The sequence below is a fragment of the Perognathus longimembris genome, chromosome 11 (genome assembly GCF_023159225.1).
Source record: "Perognathus longimembris pacificus isolate PPM17 chromosome 11, ASM2315922v1, whole genome shotgun sequence".
Taxonomy (NCBI): Eukaryota; Metazoa; Chordata; class Mammalia; order Rodentia; family Heteromyidae; genus Perognathus; species Perognathus longimembris.
Window position 1 is genome coordinate 56,701,934 of NC_063171.1, and position 21,789 is coordinate 56,723,722.

Sequence of the window (21,789 nt, forward strand, 5' to 3'; positions counted from 1 at the left end):
CCAACTGAACTTCCGGTTTGTGCTCTCTCCACTCTGATGCTCTTTCCTCAATCAGGGCTGGACTGTGGGCATGCAGGTCCTGGGGCTGGAGTGCTACACAGGGTGCTTCGTCTCTCCTGGACACTGAAGCTTCCTGATAAAGGACATTTCACCATAGTGACAGTCACTCAGGCCAAATACATGCATAGGAACTTGAGGATATAGTGGTTATGCTTTCCCAAGAGGGCTGCTCTCATCATGCTCTGGGGCATATCCAACTGCCCAGCTCCCCCCACTCAGGGCAAACTGAGATTCCCCAAATGAGAAGGCACCCAGCCCAGGCCTCACCACCAGCTTCTCCCTTGCTTCCCTTTGGGCCTTTCTCCATATAGAGTGGGGTGGTTTTTGTTTTGTTTGCAGGCCACCAACCAGAGCACAGGATGGAAAATGCCCCTGGTCCTCATATTGTGCGTGCTACAAGGTGAGTCCCAAACATAGCCAGGTTGAGTCTTCTAGGCTGCACACATTCCTGGAAGGCACTTCAGGGAAACCCAGCATGGTCTGGGTAGATCTATGGCTGTCAAAGCCAAGGATCCTGAGATCTAAGGTCCTGCAATGGATTCAAGGAGTGGTGAGATTAGACACTAGGATGAGGGGTAGGAGAGCTCTCAGACAGGGACTAGGCCTGATGACAACATCGAAAACATCCAGGGTTTTGATGTTTCCCACATCTTTGCTTTCTTAAACAAAGACCAAAAATCAGCTGCTATTTCAGGATAAGACTTCAGAGTGTGTGAAATACAGATATAGCCTTACTTTCTTCTCACTCTTCTTCATACCAGCACTAGAGACAGTAAACATGATGTTGATTCTACCCTAGTCTTAAAGAGTTCTTTCTACAAAGACACTAATGGGGTCAAAAAATTATATTGACCCATTTATTTATTTGATTCACACTTGTGAAGGATTGACTATGTGCCAGAGAATAAGGACAAGGGTGTGTGTGTGTGTGTGTGTGTGTCAGTCCTGAGCTTGAACTCAAAGCTTAGGTACTGTCACTAAGCTTCTATTGCTCAAGGCTAGCACTCTACCATTTTGAGTCACAGCTCCACTTCTGGCTTTTTCTGTGATTTTCCCCCCCCTTTTTTTTTCTTCCCAGGTTGACTTTGAAACATGATCCTCAGATCTCAGCCTCCTGAATAGCTAGGATTATAGGCATGAGTCACAAGCACCTGGCTCAAAAAAATTTTTTTTAATGAAAGACAGGATTTCTGTCCTAAATATCCTTGTGAGTTGTGGTGGTGAGTCTGGCCACATAGAGCTCAGGCTCAGATTTTATTCTAAAGGTAATGGGAAGCCACTGAGGAATACAGTGTGTGGCGCAGAGGGTGTATTCCCTAGAATCTAGTCCCCAGTAGATACTTACGAAGCAACTATTAAATGAAGGAAAATGCTTTATCTGTGTTAAAAAGAGACTAGCCACGTCTGGTGTATGGACAATCAGTTTTAATGAATCAAGGGTAGAGCTAGTATGTGAGTAATGTCATACAATCATGCCACCTGCTTATTTGAATCTCCCACGGCTCCTTTTTCACTTTTTACAAAGCACATATAAGCTTCCTTGTCTCTGACCACGCAGATCCGTGACTCTTTGCTGACATGTAGATTAGAGTCCTAAATCAGTTGTTTTGAGTCTTGAGTGTTCTAAATTTGATCATATCAAATATCTGGTTCAATATTTTGGCCAGCATTTTTTTTTTTTTTTTTTTTTTTTTTGGCCAGTCCTGGGCCTTGGACTCAGGGCCTGAGCACTGTCCCTGGCTTCTTCCCGCTCAAGGCTAGCACTCTGCCACTTGAGCCACAGCGCCGCTTCTGGCCGTTTTCTGTATATGTGGTGCTGGGGAATCGAACCTAGGGCCTCGTGTATCCGAGGCAGGCACTCTTGCCACTAGGCTATATCCCCAGCCCCTTGGCCAGCATTTTAACCTTGATTCCAGGACACCCCCCCCCACACACACACCTCCATTCACTGTAGACTGGAAGTGGGTGTGGCGCTGCCCTGGCTCTCCCCACGGGATACAGCAAGTCAGAATAATAGAGGGAAGAGACGCCACAGAACAGGCCACACTGACAGGAAGGGGTGAGGGAAGAGGGGGTTTGCTTGGCTCCCTTCCTCTTCCTCTTGTGGGTGCTTTGGTGGACACTTGTGGCTCCTCTCTTTACCCAGGCTCATCCTCCGCGCCTCCACATAAAGATCTCCATCTCAGATGGTGGCGGGCTGGCTCTCTCCCCTCCAGGACTCGCCTCTGGGCTGTGGATACATTCCCATCCTCCTCACCCTTCTGCTGGCCAGACAAGCAGTCTTCTGCAGGTACATCCCTTGCTCTTCTTTGTTCTGCCACAGGCCTCCTTCAGCCAACAGAGCTGGTAGCCTGCTTCCAACTGCAGGCCTCACTCCCCGGTTCTGATGGAAGCCATAGCAACAGATAAGTGCTGCGGACTGATGGATGTGAGAGCCCGGTCACTTCTACTGCCTACTCGACGGGGCAGAACACTGGTGATAGCACCTTGGTGATACCATATTGGTTTTAACATGCTAGTCCATTATTTAAGTCTTACAGGTGACTAAAATGGAATTTCATAACCCTTCAATCACTACATCAACAAAGGAGGAATGGATTGGTAATGTACCACGTGAGTTTTTCATTTGAGGTTTTCACTTGAGTGGTAATTTGTTTTAAAATGGACCTTGATGAAAGATTGTTAATCAGCTTCCTATTCCAAAGTCAGATCCCTACATGCAGACCAGAAGAACTCCTGGAATGTGGGCTATGAGCATTTTGTCAGAGCATTGATTTTGTTATTCTGAGATTGTTATCTGCAATTGGGAATATTCTTTGCTTTTTAGTGGTAAATTACCACTTACCTTGGGGCGTGTTCTCCAATTACCCCTACAATGGGATTGACACCGCCATTGCACTTATGGTCTCTGTTCCTCCTGTAGCAAGAGCTCAGAGCACACAATAGGCAGGTCACACACGACTGGTCTAAGGTGGCCCCTTGCCTCAATGTTCTGCATTTCCCATCTTGATTTTTTTCTTTTGAGATAGGTCCTGACTATGTAATCCAGTCTAGCCTCAAGTCATCCTCCTCCTGCCTCAGCCTCCTAAGTGCTGTAATCTATATGCTTCTAGCATGTGCCACCATACCCAGCCTCATCTTGAAATCCCTAATAACTTGTGAACAAGGCATCTTGCGTGTTTAGTTTGCACTCAGACTCACAACTTAGTAGCCCCTGACAATAGGATAGTAAGGAGATTTTTTCTTGGGTTCAGGGGCCCTACAGATACAGAACAAATTGACAGGTGCTCACCACCTAGAGCAAGATGTTCAACTACTTTTGTAGGACTGTGAGAAAGAAATGATAACGCTAGTCCCAGCAACAGCCCCTCAGGTAGACACTGTGGCCAAGTGAGTGAGGCAGGGTGAAGAGCCTAGGGTGGCAGAAGAACTCACTGTGAGAGCTGTTTGGAGCGAGCTATCATCTTGTGGTATTCCCTTCCATCTGCCCCAGAGGACAGATAGGATCTGTTTCTGCCACTCTAACTCAAGCAAGAGTAGGAACTTCTAAAATGTTTGACGTATGTCCCAGGTTTCTTCAGGCAGAAGGGGAAAAAAATGTGCTTTCTGGGCTAAATATATTGTTTTCATAAAAAGGGCCACTTAGAGGGGATTGGGACCACCAAAAGAGGACCAGCCATCCAGAAGGTTGTTGTTGTTGGCTAGAAAGGGCCAGTAGGAAAGACAGTTCTCAGAGGAAGAAACAGGAGCCAGAAGTTACCCAAAGGAGCGGGTGGCAAAGCCATTTAGACATTTCCCCTGCCCACCAGGAGTAGATTGCAACTATCTCGTGCCCCTCTCCTCTCTTTGCCCATCTTGGATGCTCCCCAGACTGTAGCCCTGACTAGAGGAAGCATAAAGCAGAACGAGAGACCCCTTCTCCATGGTAGGTTGCCACGCTCCGCCAGGACCAAGGGAAGAGCTTCAACTGAGTAAGAAAAGGCCATCACTCGTTGTCAAACTGCTCTGGGTCTACAATTTTAGATGAGACTTTTGAATTTCCAAGAGAAACAATGAAAATCACTATCCAGGCAGTCATATCCGAGATTGCATCAAGGTGCAGAGAAGTCTTCAGAGAAAGTAGAAGGAAGCACCCCATAGGGAGCTGTTCTGTATTGTGGCAATGTACTGCGGTTCCCTCTGGTTTGTCTTTGTGCCTGTGGCTACAGTGGATAATCATAATCCTGCTCAGCTCTACAGGTCTGTGTTCATCTACGCTTGCTTGTCTGTTTCTATAGAAAGGGGGCCATTGTGAACTATTTTATGGATACCAGTCCAGAGATGCACCTGCCCTTCCCCCACCCTAAATCTAGCATGATGCTTGTGTTTGGGGAACTCTCTTTTTTTCTCAGAGGAAAAGCATGCTGGGATGTCCACACTGTTTAGCATCCTTCTTTTCTGTCCCATGCAAACCCCAGGCCTCTGTCAGATACTTGCTCCTCCCTTATGCCTGCACTCAGGCAGCATCTGTTCAAACCTCTGCATGGGGGAGTGAACCCAGGCTCTGGATGGACTCACACGAGAACACTGACTCTACGGCCCAGTTAGTGTTAGATGAATAGTGGGTACCATTCTTGTTGAATCTCAGGAGGGACCTTAGGTACAGCTTTCTGCTACTTCTTCTGGTCACTTCTGCTTCCCCAGTGGCTAAACTTGGCCATTTCTACATTGGTTCTGCTCCACTTCCGTGGTGACATTTTCTGACCCAACTCCCTCTCTTTTGACAATGTCTTCTGCCTGCAGCTGCGGATGTGTTGAAGGGCCCAAGGCTGGTGTCTGGAGAAGCTGGGGGAGCTGTTATCATCCAATGCCATTATACCCCCTTATCAGTCAACAGGCATCAAAGGAAGTACTGGTGCCGTCTGAGGCCTCCAACGTACATCTGCTACACCGTCGTGTCCACCAATCACTACACTCACCATGATTACCTGGGCCGTGTGTCTCTAGTCGACTTCCCACACAGTGGCTTGTTTGTGGTGCGGCTATCCCAGCTGTCCTTGGATGATGTGGGGTACTATCGCTGCGGTATTGGAGACGGAAACAACTTGCTCTTCCTTGCCATGAATCTGATTGTCTCTGCAGGTACGAGCCAAGGGCTGATGGGTCAAACTTGTAAAGTCAAAGCTAGGACAGGAAAGGTGAATGAGAAGGCTGAGACCAGGAAGGCTTTACCCCTTAGGCCTTAAAAAAGCTGGACCCAGGACAAAGGCTCTCAAAGGCTTGCAGTTGAGAAGGAAGCTGCCCTTCCCAACCAACTGTATACGTGCCATCCCACCCGGTCCTTCCTGACACCAAATGTTGTAGAATCTGTGTTTGAAGTATGTTCCAAGAAAGTAGACTTAGGGGCCGGGAATATGGCCTAGTGGCAAGAGTGCTTGCCTCCTGCACATGAAGCTCTCCGTTTGATTCCCCAGCACCACATATATGGAAAACAGCCAGAAGGGGCGCTGTGGCTCAGGTGGCGGAGTGCTAGCCTTGAGTGGGAAGGGGCCAGGGACGGTGCTCAGGCCCTGAGTCCAAGGCCCAGGACTGGCAAAAAAAAAAAAAAAAAAAAGAAAGTAGACTTAGATAATGTGGCTTCTTAGGGTCCTAAAAGTTCCCTGTTCACACATACAAAGAAAGAGGGTAGGAGCTTGGTGCCCGTGGCTCACGTCTGTAATCCTAGCTACTCAGGAGGCGGAGATCTGAGGAGCATGTTTTGAAGCCAGCCTGAGCAGGAAAGTCTGTGAGATGCTTATCTCCAACAAACTACTCAGAAAAAGCTGGAAGTGGCGCTGTGGCTCAGGTGGTAGAGCTCTAGCCTTAAACACAAAGAGGCTCAGGGACAGTGCCCAGGCCCTGAGTTCAAGCCCCAGGACTGGCAAAAACATAAAAAAAAAAAAAAAAACCAAAAACTAGAAGGGAGCAACACTGGAGAGCAGCTATGACAGGCAGGACAGGAGAACTGGAACTGGACCCTATCATGACAGACCCTTGCTGAGTTCATCTGCAGAAGAAGGACATCTCTCAAACCCAGGCTTTGTATAGAAAATTCCAGAAGGTTGATCCAGAGTCAAGTACCTAAAAGTGCAAGGAGGAGCCTTACAGAGTGAAAGCCACTCTCCAGAAGAAGTGGCATGTTAGAAAATGGCCTACTAGCTGGTGTTTTGACACAAGATCTTACTATATAGTGGCAGCAGATCTGAAGCTATTATTCTAGGCTGGCCTGGAATTCATCAACATCCTGTCTCAGCTGGGATTACAAGTGTGTCATCACACCAGCTTCCTTATGTTTATATTTTTTGGCAGTATTGGGGTTCGAACTCAGGGACTCTAGCTTGCTAGTCAGACCCTCCACCATAGGGCCTCAACCACCACCCCCCCAGCCCTCTTTTGCTTTAGTTATTTTTTTTTCAGGTAGGGTCTTCTGTTTTTATCCAGGGCTGGCCTCAGATCTATCTACCTATGCCTTCTGGGTGATTTGGTTCCCAGATATGTACAACCCCTAGCTTATTAATTGAGGCCTTGCTAACTTTTTGCCCAGCCTGGCCCAAATTGCAATCTTCCCAATCTCCATCTCCTAAGTAGCTGGGGTTATAGGTCTAAGTCACCGCACCTGGCTCTGGCTTCCTTTTCTGAAAAGCAGTCCCTGATGTGCTACGTGCCTCTGGGGAAAGGGATATCACAGGCTCCTAGGCTGATGGGGAGAAGACATGTGTGACTTGGAAATGGAGACTAGGAATACGCAGTATCAACATTGGCAACAGGCTAGAGAACACATGGATTCCCACCTTTTTATTTCATCTCACATATTGACCAAAGATTGCATCTCTTAGTGAGGTTGTATCCTATTCAGCAAACATTTTAAAAATGACTGTCCTGGGCTATGTCCAGTAAGCAGCTTGCCAAGTCTTCCCTTATAGTCTTCCTGTACTGTTCATGCAGGTCCTTCCAACATGATCCCCATAACCCTTCCAGCTTCTGGTAAGCTCACCACAGCATCCTCTGGGACAGCATCTCCGGGAGCCAATCCTTGGACCCCAGAAGCCACCCAGACTCCAGAAGAAGAGGGATCAGAATGGGATAGAGTTGCTCCAAGTGCTGAAACCACCCAGACCACAGCTTCAACCAAGGGAAGACAAAGGCCAGGGACAGACAGGGAAGTAGCTCCAGAAATGGACAGCCAGGCAAGAGCCCCCATCAAGATAACAGTCCCTACTGTGCAGAGTCCAGCTTTAAATCTCAGAAGCTTGTCCAGTACACCAAAGGATGCATGGACATGGAGCACGGGAAGCTCAGTAACAAATGGAATTAGGATCTTCCAGGGTGAGCCCCAGATGACAACTACACAGGCCAGTTGGCCAGGGGAGGGAACACAGAGACTAAGGATGGCTCTGGTTACAGCCAAGAAGACCACAGGGACCATTAGGCCATTGCCCTTGGTGTCAGAACAAGCAGCCTGGGAAATCCTTAGAGAAACACTAGTGGTTTCTCAGCAACAAGCCCTGGGCTCCACAAAGGGATCAACCCCAGCTCCAGGTGCATGGACCTTGGACACCCCCCACTTAGAGGCAGCATCTGGGAAAGGAAGCACTGACCAGGACTCAGAAAGTACTGTTGCAGACAGTGATCTCCAAGGAGATAGTGGCTCCCAAGCAACACTGAGCCAGGCCCTAGCAACAGATTCCCTGAGGCCCACTGGCAAGGGGGCCTCCATGCAGAGGTGAGCCTGAGGCCTTTTCTTTGGGAGGGGACGTGACATCTACCTGACCTATGCTATGTGCCTTTCCTTCTGCACACATCTCCCTTTGCACCTACAAGACAGTAAAGGCCGGGGGACATAATATCAGCTACCACCCAAGGGTTCTTGCTGTGTAGATATTATTTGAGTGCTTTCATGTGGCTAGCGAGAAAACTCTCTGTGTGTGTGTGTGTGTGTGTGTGTGTGTGTGTGTGTGTGTGTGTGTGTTGGCAATGGGGCTTGAATTTGGAGCCTCATACTCTTGCTTGGCTTTTTCATTCATAGATGATGCTCTACCACCTGAGCCACCCTTCCACGTCTGGCTGCTTTTTTGTTCTGGTTAATTGGAGTCTCAAATTTTTGACTGTCTGGGCTGGGTTTGAATCTCCCCAGATCTCAGCCTCTTGCATAGCTAGGACTGTAAGTGTGAGTCACCCGTGCCTAGCTCAAGCAAAATCTAGATGGTAGAACCACAGAATTTTCAGGCTGGAACATTTAGGATGTTTAATTTTTTTCCTTGTTTCCTTTCTTTCTTTTCTCTTTTTTTTTGGGGGGGGGTGGGGGGCACTACTAGGGTTTAAACTTATGGTCTTTGCTTGCTAAGCAGGTGATTTACCACTTGAGCCACAACTTAGTCCTTCTGCTCTTTAGTGATTTTTTTTCAGATAAGAGCCCATGTTTTTTCCCATTGTCAGCCTTGGGTTACAGTCCTCCTACCTATGCATCAGATGTTGCTGAGATGTCAGGTGTGTCACCACACCTGGATTATTTGTTGAGAAGAAATCTCATTAGCTTTCTTTCTTGAGGATAGCCTCAAACTATAAGCCTCCTGATCTCTAGTTCCTAAGTGGATGGAATTACAGGAATCAGCTACTATGGACAATCTAGAGCTTGTTTAAAGGCAAAGAACAGAAGAACCAGGCCGGGGAGGGAGGAGATGGGGGGGGGGGGACAACTTGCTGAAGTCATAAGGAAAGATAGTGGCTTGAGTCCCAAACTCACTTGTGTTCCTTCTCACCACAGTTCATACTGTGGCCCATACATAGAATCATGGGGTAGGGCAAAGGATTTGGGACTTCAGAATCTGAGGACAGCAGCACTGCTATTAACCCGCATGGGGACAAGCCCAGCTGATTTGCCTGAACCTCAGCCTGTTCACCCAGCTCCAACCTCCTCTCTTGTGTTTTTCCTTCCCTTCCCTGACCCCTTCCTCTCCAGTGCTTTTCCAGAAGAGGAACGCAGCTCTTGGATCCTGATTCCAGGCTCAACTATGCTAGCCTTGCTTCTGCTTGTGGCTCTGGTCCTGTCACAAAGGAAGGTCTGGAGAAAGAGGACCTGTGAGTTGGCTCCAAGTATCCCCAAAGTTAGGGAGAAGGTGACTTAGAAGAGCTATGTTCTAGTCTGAGCCATTTAATGACACCATGATTTTGTACTAAGAAACCTGCTGCTATTCGAATGGGCTTGCCATTCATTGTATGTGACTTGTCACTTCTCCGCAGTGTTCAATATTCCTTCTTTGTTCTGTACATTTTGTATTTTAATTACATTATGTCTAGGGATGTTTCTTCTCTGATTTTTCTGGATTAGTGTTCTGTAAACATCCTCTACCTGGATGACCCTATCTTAAAGTTGGGAAAGTCTTCTGCTATGATTTTATCTAGCTATAGCTCTTATCTCTTCACCTTCTTCTGTACCTGTTATCTGTAGATTTGGCCTTTTCATGGTGTCTCTGGAAGTCTTGTGACTTCCTTTATCTTTTCTTTGTGTTTTGTTTTTTCAATGCTTTTGGCTGATCTAATTCCTCTGCTGTGTCTTCAATCCCTGACAATATACTTTTGACTTTTTCTATTCTTTTAGATAGACTTTTGAGGTTTTAATTTGAGATATTGAATTATTCATTTCCAAGATTTCAATTTTACTTTTTGAGTCTTTTACATCTTTATTGAATTCCTCTTTCATACTCTGTGTTGTCTTCTTTATTTCATTCAGCTGTCTGATTTCTCTTTGAGCTAAATTACTTCTTTGTATTCCCTTTTAATTCATTTGGCTGTTTAGACATCTCTTTCATTGCATTGATCATTCTCATCATTGCTTTTTAAAATTTATTTGGAATTTCTTCCTCATCACCATCATTTGCACTTTTTATTGTAAAAATTGTTGGCTTTTGGAGGACATATGTTTCCTTGTTTACTCATGAACTTTGTGGTTTTTTCCCCCTACTGGGATTTCTGCATCTAGAACCTAGCTTTTAGGCAGAGTTTTCAATACCCTGTGTCCTTTTATTTTAATTGATAATTTCTCAAAGGTTACTTAAAATGGGGCAATGCCTGGGTTGTGGTATATTTTCCTGTTAGTAGTTCAGAGTGGTGTATATCAGTAGTCAGACATTCAGTTTTAATGTCCAAGGAAGTGAGTGGTTCAAGGAGCCACTCATGGTGAGAAAACAAGGCTGTAAAACTGTCACCATTAATAAAGCCACAACTTTGTGTGTGTGCAGCAACTTCTAACAAAGACGAGACACCACTGTTGCTCTAGTATCTTTAGATGAATATAGAACCCTCCCAGATGTCTCTAATGACACTTCTGCCTGGCATCTTGAGCCCTAGTCACATACCCTTGTAGGTGACTGGATCTGTTGCCACACTTGTGCCTCTGCTGTGTGCCCCCACAGGGAGGCTTGACCCTCATCCCTGCCAATTGTTTCTGTCATGTCTACCTGACGGAGGCCATGGCCTCTGGTGTCTAAGCTACCTTTGCAGTTCCTTGCAACTTCAGTGCCTCTATAGGGCCCTGTCACACTCTCTCCTCCTTCTCAATCATTTCTTGTGACTAACAGATGCCAAAATTCTATGGCAAGGTGTACCATGACTCCTTGAGTCATGGATATTCCTTATTCCCCCGGCCCCCCCTCCAAAGGAACTCAAACTCTTTAACAGTAAACACTCTCTTAAGATGGCATCTTACTGTTGCCCTTTGAGATAAATGAAATCAATGCTTTGGTTCACCAGAGCTAGCTTTTCCACTCCAGAACACTTGCTGTCTTACAAATCCCTGTACTGAGGTTAAGGCTTGTGGAAACAAGGCACTAAAATGGTCATTCGGTCACCAGGACCATCTATTTTACCTTGTAATAAAGTGTTGTGCTTCCTTGCCCATTCTCAGGGAGTCAGTACTGGGCTTGGAATTCCTTGCTGCCCCTTCAAGGTTCCTGGCTCTCTTTCTCTCTTTGGAATCTAGCATAGACTGTGTTATCAGAGTTTTCTCATTCATAGAGTGCTAGATACTTCAAATCTGAAGTCTTTCCCTGCCTCCACTTTGACTTGGTTTCTTAATTAGTAAAATCAGACATCACCTCTGTACTTAGGGTTCAGTGGTACCCAGAGCTCATAGAGAAGCTCTCTGCAAGACAGTGGGACCTACCTTAGCCACAGGTATGGAGACAACTCTACCCACAGAACACACAAGTGTAGAGATCAGTCCCAGGGCCACAGTCTGCACACACACCCTTGTGCATGGTCCCATAGACAATCTCACAGAAAAGTGAAAGGTTTAAATTATTCCAAAGTGAGTGCCTCATGCTGTGAAGATATGAAGAAAATGAAATCTTTTCTGTAAATAAATTAGGGAGGCTGAGCTTCTGGGAGCTGGGAAGCTGAAGGTCTGGGCTAAAAATTAGTGTTCCAATGTCTAATGTCTTAGCTGCTAATCTTGGGTTATTAGGGAGCTCTCTGGAACTTGTGGTAGGTGCATGGGGTTTGCAAGAACAAATTAACCAATATCTACCCAGAATCTTCACACCCTACCCTGTGTCTCTGTAGCTCAGGAGGCCGAAAGGGCACCAAGAGTCACTCTGATTCAGATGACACGTCTCCTGGAAGTGAACCCCAAACCAAAGCAACTCCTTCGCATGCAAGGGAAAGCACTTCACAGTAACTTTCCTCCTACACAAGCCAGTCTGACTATCCAGGAACAAGACCCAGGACCCTGAGAAATGGAAACAGCTCAGTATCCACGGAGTAAGAATTAGGACTAAACAACTGCATGATGCTAGCCCTTTGCATCTTCCTTCTTCCACCTGCATGAAGACAAGCTAACCAGGCTTAGCGCCCACAAAGGAAAACAGGGCTTGGTCATCTTGGTTCCCAGAAAGTTCAAGCATTCTCCATAGTCACCAGTGACCATGTGACTCAAAGAAGCTTTCAAGACACCACCTTAGGAAACACTATAAGAATCTACCTGGCTTAAGTGTGAAATTTCCATTTCTGGAAGCTTCCAACAGTGTGGAAAACAACGTTTTTGGGGCCATCAATGTTAACCCTTTGGGTGCCCACTTTTCTGATGTCTGTTCAACCTTGGCCTGCTACTCACATTTAATAATATTTGCCTCTATCAGTGATGCTTGCTCAAACGGAGACTCGGCTACTTTAGAACAGTAATTATGGGAAGTGGAGCTGTGGCTTACGTGGTGGAGCACTAACCTTGAGCAGAAGAGCTAAGGGACAGCGCCTAGGCCCCAAGCCCACTGCGGCCCAAGCCGCAGTGCCAGCATACAGACACAAAAAGAACATTAATTGTATTTTATTCATCTCATTATGTCTCCAGGAAACTTCCAGCTCAGTAGGACCCTAGTATCTCTCTGTGGCTTATTTGCTTGCTGAGAGGGAATGAGATCAGTGGCTTTGGAGGACTCACCCTGAGTCTCTGCCCCATTACTTGGGAGGCCAGTGGATGACTCTATTAGCAGGTGGTTTCTATGTTGAAACCAGCACTCAGTCCTCAGATCATTACTCTCCATTTAACCCTGTCCATATTGTGCTATAAACCTTGTGACCCAATCAAGATTTTCTGGGATTTTCCTAAATTCATAGGAAAAAAGTGTTTTTCAGTAGATTTTTTTACTTTCTTCATCAAGCCCTCTTGTTCAAACACTTTTGAGTCTTTGAGATCAAAGACTGTTGACAAAACTAGAAATTAATTTTGAAGGGTGGAAGTTGAGAACAAAAGAGGAATTTTATGTGGATTCTGCCTTATAACCACATTATCTCATGGCTGTTGGGGAACTTTTGTTCTCCCCTTAGCCCCACTGACTTTTCAAAAAGTTACATCTGTTTTCTTTCTTTTATTTTTTTCTTTTGCCAGATGTGTTAGTCTGTTGTCTGGACTCTGTGTTTGGACAGAGCAGCACTTTGAATAACAGGAACAAAAGGGTAAGGCTCCAATATGAAATTGAGAATTGTGTAGACATTTCCAAAAAACCTCAGCCTAGGCTGTCAGTAGCATCCAAACCCTTCATTAACAACCCTTCCTCCTCCTATCGTGTTGTGACCCCAGATGCTGAACCCAGAAAGCTAAGGAAGGCTGTGAAGGGCTTCTGAGACAGACTTCTTGTTTTGAGTCAGTAGGTTGTGCACGTCTAACCAAGTAGAACCACAGAGCTAATAACTACTTAAGAGATTAACTATCCTAAGTCCTTCCATCTAGCAGTGAGCACACAGAGGCCTCATTGATGAAGTCACTTGGTAGAAATCACTCAGTGAAGCTAGCTAGTGAGAGCAGAGACGTTAGTACAGAACTCGTGGCCTTATTTTTCTGTCCTTGCCAGTTCACCGTTGTGATGGAGCATTGCTGTGTAAGTGATATAATGAAGCAAAATGCTCTACTCAAAACTGTACAATTACACAGTTGTTCTTCTAGACTTGTTTCATGCCCACAGCCTTGGGATCTGTCTGAAAATCTGTCAGAGACTCAGCAAAGACTATTATCCAAAGCTAGTGAGGAAGAAACCCTGACACAATTCATCCAAGAACCATTTGGCTCATTAGTGGCAGATACAGGCCAAAACTTGGGCTGTTCATTTCACCCAACCAGCCTTTACCAGGGTGTCTACCGAATAGAGATTCTCAGCATGCTAACAGGTGTTAGGAGAAAAATAAGACTTAGTAGATTGAAGAAGTTTGGGAAAATGCTGGACCTTAAATATATTTTTCTATTCAGAATTTCTGAGCTGTTAACGTATAAACAAATATTATAAATACCTCTGCACGTGGGGAGGTTAAACATCTGGACTATCATGTTTGGTGAAGTAGTCACCCTGAAGTGAAGTTTCTCGTACCACTGTCAGTGATGTCTGATGCACTAAACCAGGAGTTAGCCGACTTTTTCTATAAAAGGGCCAAAGAGCAGATATTTTAGACATTGCCAATTACACAGTCCCTGTGGCAGTCATTCAGTTCTGTCCAAGTAGCACAGAAGCAGCCAAAGTCCATCAGCAAAACAATAGCATGCTACATTCTACAAAAATCTTGTAGAAAAACAGGATGATGTTGTATTTAGCTCTGAAATGGAATCTGCAATCCCCACAACAGCCACAAGACCCTGGAAGACTCTCTGCTGTCTCTCTGATGTGAAGGTTCCGACTCTCCACCTTAAAAGATTCCCAGCCACCCATCTGGGGGATCTTGCCTCCTTCTGAATTGCCCTATACTTTCTGTGGCATGTGGATCCATTAAAGTATTCTGTCTGTCTGCCCAATCTTGGTAAAAGAGGGGAGAGAGAGAGGGGAAAGGACCAACCTAGAATGTGGGCTGGCCAAGCGACGAGAGCCAGGAGTGTGTCAGATGTAAGATGTTTGAGAGAAAGCTGAGCTCTATCCTTGGCAGGAATCAGCATAAAGAAAGAGACAGGGCAGAGCCAAAATGAGCCTCAGGGCACTGTCTTTAAAGTGAAGCAGAGATAAGATCAGAGGAGAGCTTCTGGAAGTGGGGCAGGCAGCCCCAAGAGCTTACAACTGTCCTTTATGAGCCAAATGATTCCAGGATGGGTCAGGAACACTGCAAAGGGTCAAGACAAAACCAGGAGCAAGACAACCAGATCAGGTGGGATCCCCAGAGATGTCCTTTTCTAAACTTTTTTTTTTCTTCCCAGTGGCCTTTTGCATGGTAGTCAGGTGCTGTAAGCCCAACAGCCTCCTTTCCTGTAGCATAGCATGCTCCTTTCCTAAGCAACACCAGGCCCATCTAGTGAGGGCAGTAAATAATCAGCTTCCACCCCCTATACCTTGAGCCGGCACTCCTGTAGGGCAATCATAACCATACAAGGCAACAAGATCTCCTTAGAATGACCTCCAGGCCTGGGCAGCTGCAGGCCTCCTTATCTACCATTTGGGCAGAGCCATAAATCCTAGCCCACCATGATGAAGCCCCTGGTCTGCATGTCTACACCAAGGTCCCCACCTCTAAGACCTCCTAGGTTATATGGGTCACCCCAGACAATAGACTGCACTTCTCACTTCTCCCTAGTGAGAAGGGGTCTTGCCTGTCCCTTTGCTGGCAATAAACCTTTCCTTTGTTCTTTGGTACCTGGGTATCTACGCGGTTCTGGTAAAGTCTAATATATTTTAACAGGTACTCTACCATTTGAGCCATACCCCCAGTAGAGATTTCCTTTTTTCTTCCTTCTTATATCTTCCACTAGCATGATGTTTTCACCATTGCAATGAGAGGCAAGACAGCATTCCTTACTAGGCTGGGACCAGAGAAACCTCCCTGAGAATTTCTAACCCCCCCCCAAACAGGGAAACTACTGGTGTTCAAAGCATCAAGCATCTTCCTGCATCAAAGCCAGGCTCTCAGATGCTAATTTCCCTTCTCTTATTAATATGGCTACTGCTTGTTCCCATGTTGCTGTATGGCATGTTCTGTCTGCAATATTTGATGCGATATTTCTGGAAGGTAGGAATGACCATTCCTGTTTTAGAACTGAGAAAATAGATCTCAAGAAATTAAGTAGAGACACTTTCAGGGAAGAGGCAAACTGGTACTTGAACACAAAATGGTCAGACTACCTAGGTTAACTGATCCTTGATCACCTCACTCCCCCTTTGGTTTTATAACCTGAGCATCTGATCAAGTCCTTTCCCGTCTATAGAATTTCATAGGCTTGCTCATGTCTCTCTTGGACATTCACAAAATAATTTTTATTAATTAATCTTTACTCACTAGCTTATTCCTATGTTGTTCTAGTAAAGTGAGAAATAAAAAAGTTCTGGAAGCCAGAACTGAGAGCTAAATCTTCAGGCCCCAAACTCGAGGCCTTTGCTGGCCTTTGTACAAATAATGATTCGTAAGCATGTCCATGTATCTCAGGTTACTGAAGGCAAATGTCAGGCCATAAGTCCACTTTTCACTGCCCCCACTAATGATTGAGTTGCTGCATCTCCTCCAACAGTCAGTGTGGACTGAGAAATACAGAATCCATTGAATAGCCTCCACCTAACACAAAGAAGAAGGTACCTCTATGGAAAAGATGGGTTATAACACACTTCAACACTGAAGGGAGAGCAGAATGGACTCTCTCTGGGTATCTCTGAATGCAGGGCCTAGGGTCACTCTACCCTATACTTCTCATGAAATGACACAGCAGGATTTAAGGTACTGGTCCTTTCACTGTTAGCAGAAGAAGCTGTCACTTCAATGCCCATGCTCGGGGGCTGGAGGTTGGGGGGCACCGCTGAAACCCACGCAAGCAGCAGAGAGGAGCTAGCTGCAGGAGAAGACCCCATGCTCACCCTTGCAGGCCTGTGTTGGACTTCTTTGCTGGGGCCCTGGGCCAATAGGTCTCAGTGTACTAAGGATACACCCTCACTGATGAGGATCTGGACTCTTCTGTCCTGCCTCTTTGAACTCTGGCTTTGTTCCCACTTCTTGCCCAGTCACCTGCTCTGCTTTAGATCTACCAAATCCTGCTGTAAGCGTGCAGTGCAAACAAAGGCCACCACTCTCCTTGAGTTGCAAATTCCTGCCTTTCCTGAGTATTGCAGGGGAGCAGGAGAAAGCAGGACAGCTTATCTAAAGATGTAGCAACCTACTTCAGACAAGAGCTCAGGCGAAGGGGATCAAAGAGTTTTTACTTCTTGGGGGCCTGAAGGCGAAGGCCATTTGGCTAACAAATGCAACCAGCATGGAATTTTCCTTTCGCCAGCTCTCTTCTCTCCTACCTCCACCAGTATCATACAGACAACTCAAAATTATATAGAGTATACATCACCAAGAAGAAAAATTCCCCTTCTATAGATGGGGCCACGAAGGCTCAGGTGCACAAAGGCTTTGGGGAGGCACAGTGGCTCTTTTTCCAGTGGCTGCCTGTCAGGTATGCCTTGGGCTGGAGGCCAGACTCAAACCAGGAACAAGGAAAGAGCACGTTAACGTTAGGGGAGACCCCAGTGGCTAATGAGAGAGGCTGGGCCCTGTCACCTGACTCTAAACTGTTGACTTTGGATGTCAGCTCCAAAAACTCTTCCTCCTCCTGTTCCTGCCTAGCTAGGTGTGGAGGTAAGAAAGGGGCAGGGAAGTACTTTGGTAACCTCAGAGGAGTTTCTTCATTCGCCTCTGCTTCCAGGAATCAGAAAATAAGAGCTCTTTGGAGCCCGTGGATATCCCCAAAGTTGGCTTTGAGTCAAAGCCAGCTTTCTACTGGCAGGTTCTTTTACCTTTGGCTTTACAACTACTTGTGCTCTGGAGAGCCTCCCTGGGGTAAAACTCAGCCTGTCTCAGGGGCTCTGACACCAGCCCAAATAATAAGGGGGGCGGGGGTGACAACCCTCTACCCCGAAAGCTCTAGAAATATCCTCACACTCTTGATTAGAAGTCATCTGAGTTAGCCAAACAATGAGAGACTGGGCAGTGACACAGGCAGTCAAGGAGAAGGATGTGAATCAGAAGTTGTGTATTAGGGCAAAAGAAGACTAGAGGTTCACATGCATCTGTTTGTCTAATAAGTCACTCTTCCAGCCCCATCCAAAGGCCAGACCCTTCACATGCCCTCACTTCACCACCTACCTTGTCATTCTCTGGATGTTCTTCCAAAGACACACGGCTATAGATGGCAGCCCATTCCGAGTCTCTATAGAATCAGCCAATTGTCAGGCAAAAAAAGGGGGTCTTTACAGTCAATTCTACACTCTTTACAACTGCTCTCTAATAGGAAGGCTAGTCTGGGAAATAGCTTAGACTTCCAAATATGAGTCTGGGCTCAGAAATGCTCAAAAATCTTGCCTAAGAGCAGCCAACTAGACTATTCCAATTCTGTCTTTCTGAGTGGGATTACAAGCACTGAGTACACACTTAGATTGTTGCTAGCTAGTAGCACTCTAGTTACCAGTTGGGGAAACTAAAGATATATAGTCTTATCCCATGCTCTTCTCTCTCCAGCACAAGACAGAACCGAAACAGGAAGGAAGAGGTTGTACTCCCACTGATGATAGCAGCTGAGGTAGAAAATACTGTTTAGTAAGCTCCCAATGGGGGAGGTGGCTGCCATGGTATAAAAACATTCTGAACAGGTGATACCCTTCTCAAAATATGGAACAGAGAAGTAGTCCCTGTAATGCTAAACACTTAGGAGGCTGGGATCCGAGGATGATGGTTCTAACCCAATCTAGATGGAAATGTCTGTGCGGCTCTTATCTCCAATTAATCAGCAAGACCTTGTAAGTGGAGGTGTAGCTCAAGTGGTAGAGCACCAAGACTTGAGCAGAAAAAGCCAAGTGAGACCTCAAGGCTCTGAGTTCTAGTAGTACTGGCACACACCCACAAGCATGCTCGCACGTATGCACATTTGCGCGCACACACACACAACACAGTGTGGAGGATCCACGACGTTAGCAGATTCAGTATCACAATGCTATTTTTCAGTGATTAATAGTAAACTGACTCCGTATTCTTGGCTTGACAGAATACCAGATACTAGGGTTGGCTTGCCTGGGATTAAATATTGACTCCAAACAAGGGTTAAACATTGACTCAGCTAAAGATGTGCAAATGAGAGCAGAGAGCTGGCATTTCATCTGTTCACTCTTATCTTACTCATTTGGCAAAATCAATACAAGAACCAACTACAATCAGGCATGCCAGATGGGTAGTAGAAAGTAGGGGGAGGACTGGAGGGGTCCCCTTCTCTACTGGTGATTGGGTCAATCTAATAATGACAGCTGAGCATCCCAGGAGACCTCCCATCCTCTCTGGATGAATAAAAGGTATACCCAGAAACCCTTGTGTCCTGAGTGTGAAGGCTTTAGGAAGCGGAAGAAAATGCCCAATGCTGGAAGATTTGGGTTATAGTCCCAGCTGTGCCATTTTCTCACCATGCACACGCAGGCAAGTCATTTCACTTCTGTGCCTTTCAGTCTTCAACTAAGTGGGAGACGACTCAGTTCTGAGAAGCTCTTGCTGACCTGTTCAATACTGAACCATAAGTACCTGTTAGGTGCCAACCACTGTTGCGTATTATACTTAATCTTTATAACATCCTTATGGGGTTAGGATAATTAGCCCTGAAGACATTAAGTAAGGTATCCAAAGTCCCCTGGCTAACAGATGGCAAAGCTTGGATATGAACTCAGGACATTATACATGTGGAGCCATGTACTTCCCACAAGGCCGTGCTGCCTTTCCAGGGCTCATGTGGTTCCTTAACAGGTGATAACTCCTCAATTAGTTGAGGAGAAATCATCTCTGTGATGGACACACACATAAGTAAGGACATACTCCTGTGTGTCTTTTAACTCCCTGGTCATGGTCATAAATAGCTGCTTAGGGTAGGCTGCAAATACTTGTTTTCCAAACGACACCGTAACCTAATTCTTTGAACCTATAAATATATCTTAATGATGGGGAAGGTCTTTGGAGATGGGATCATAAGATGAAGATTATCTGAATAGGTCCTAAAAGCCATCACAAGGACCCTCCCGAGCGGCAGCTATTGGAGACACACACAGATGAGCTGGTGAGGCAGAGACTGGAGCAATGCAGCTACACGTTGAAGAATGCCAAGGAATGCACAGAACCAGGAACTGGAAATGGCGAGGAACAAATTTCCTCCACAGCCTCCATGAGGGGGTGGGGGTGGCAAGTGGGGGGGGGGCTGGCCCTGTTGCCACTCTGTTTTTTTTTTTTTTTTTTTTTTTGGCCAGTCCTGGGCCTTGGACTCAGGGCCTGAGCACTGTCCCTGGCTTCTTCCCGCTCAAGGCTAGCACTCTGCCACTTGAGCCACAGCGCCGCTTCTGGCCGTTTTCTGTATATGTGGTGCTGGGGAATCGAACCTAGGGCCTCATGTATCCGAGGCAGGCACTCTTGCCACTAGGCTATATCCCCAGCCCCTCTGTTGCCACTCTGATTTCTGTTGTTTTAAGCCACTAAGATTGTGGTCACTTGTTACAGCATCCACAAGAAATGGATACAACAACTCCATCAACACACAGAATCCTAGACGTGGAAAGGGCTTGAGAACTATTTGGTACTGCTCTCTCATTCAACAGGTGAAAGTTTGCAGATGTAAAGAGGAAGCGATGGGGCAAAGGTCATGCAGCAAGTTAGAAGCCAAATCAGGATCATGAGAAAGGTGTGCTAAGCCCAGACTGATCTCTCTGGTTCTACCTACACTGACATATGGGGTGTCTCAAAATCAGGAAAGGTAAATAAGAAATGGTGCTCCTTCTTATGTAGTTTCTTATAGTATTTTTTCTTCAAGAGAAGGTAGGTTGATCCAATGAAGTGATACAAGTTTGGTAAAGCTCCATTACCACTGTTGCCATCAATATAGAATGTGGAAGTTGCACCTTCTTGGCCACCAGTCCCTCCACTCCCAGGCCTAGTTTAGAGCCACGGGGCCCAGACCAGGAAACCACAGTGTGAGAGGAAGCTGGTGACTCTAATCACACCATCAGCATGTGGCTGAGCCCCAAATCAGCCACAGGACTTTTACTTCCTAACTCTTTCCCAGTTTCTACTTTTCCTTTTCCCCTTTCCTTAGCTAAGCTTTGGGCATGTATGGTGTGTGTGTGGGGTGTGTGTGTGTGTGTGTGTGTGTGTGTGTGTGTGTGTGTGTGTATCTGTCATAGTCTGTTAAAACAGTTTTGAGACAGCTGGGAACACGCACCATTGAATGACCTAGTGAGCTACCCACCACCCTGCCATTGTGAGTGGAGAAAATCTGCCCCACTTTAGGCAACATGAGAAGCCGTGGTTTTGTGATGGTGCTTTCCTCTTTTTCCACCAGTCTTTTCTCCTCAAGTAACAGCATTCAATCAGCCTCCCTTCATCCCTACTCCAGCCCAGACAACTAGACACAAGCTATTACCTGATATGAGAAAAACAAATTACCGAGAATTGAAAAAACACATCCGAAAAATATCCTGGCTGTTGAGTTCAAATAGAGAGAGGCATATGGCTGAGAAGCTCTGAATGGAGCTGGCAGGTGGCAAAAGCAAACTTATCCCTCCCTCCTCAACATCTCCCTCTCCTCCTTCAGTATCATTCCTACCCTGGAATGGAAGAAAACTGATGGAAAATTGCTAAGGAGAAGGAAAAATAATTTAGTTGTTATTGTCTTTGTGTCCCTTAGCCCTGCACCATGGGACTAAACCTACACCATATATATATATATATATCCAGATGGGCTTGGAAATCCCAGACCTGGGAGGTTTTGCATCTTACCTCCTGTGTAGGGAACTTTGCTGGCCCACAGTCTTGCCAATATGCATCGTACCCCTAATTATACAGGAACCTTGGTGCACAGATGGCTACAGGGTATTAGAAGAAACACAGCTCTGTTGTGCAGTATCTCTCAACAACCTCAGAGATGTGGGGATCACAAGAAGGGAAGGGGGGCCTGCAGGCCCTGGAAAGCCTGCTGAGCACAAGGGACCAGAAAGCTTCCCGGAAGACCTCAGAGCTTCAGGATGAGCACAGTTCTTTAGCCCACTGACCACGAAGCACCAACTGCATCTCAGTTGACAGAAAAATTTCTTCTTGGACCACTAGGCCAGTATGACAAAGCAACATCAAAATGATGGGCCACACCTTCTCACTGCCTCAATAGTAACACCGGGCATCCAAGAGGAGAGAAGCAAGACAAAAACAAAGGAAGTCCAGAAAAAGACAGAGCTCCAAATCTGGAATGAAGTGACAGATACT

The 21,789-nt window shown here is 46.1% G+C and overlaps 1 protein-coding gene across 1 annotated transcript; it reads left to right on the forward strand.

Annotated features, from left to right (window-relative positions):
• Positions 1 to 403: 403 nt before the first annotated feature.
• Positions 404 to 12,479, forward strand: Fcamr (Fc alpha and mu receptor). The gene is made up of 6 exons (XM_048357599.1): positions 404 to 460; positions 2,207 to 2,350; positions 4,843 to 5,181; positions 7,024 to 7,801; positions 9,038 to 9,156; positions 11,638 to 12,479. The coding sequence occupies exons 1-6, from the start codon at positions 427 to 429 to the stop codon at positions 11,805 to 11,807; spliced, it is 1,584 nt and encodes a 527-aa protein (XP_048213556.1). The 5' UTR covers positions 404 to 426; the 3' UTR covers positions 11,808 to 12,479.
• Positions 12,480 to 21,789: the final 9,310 nt, after the last annotated feature.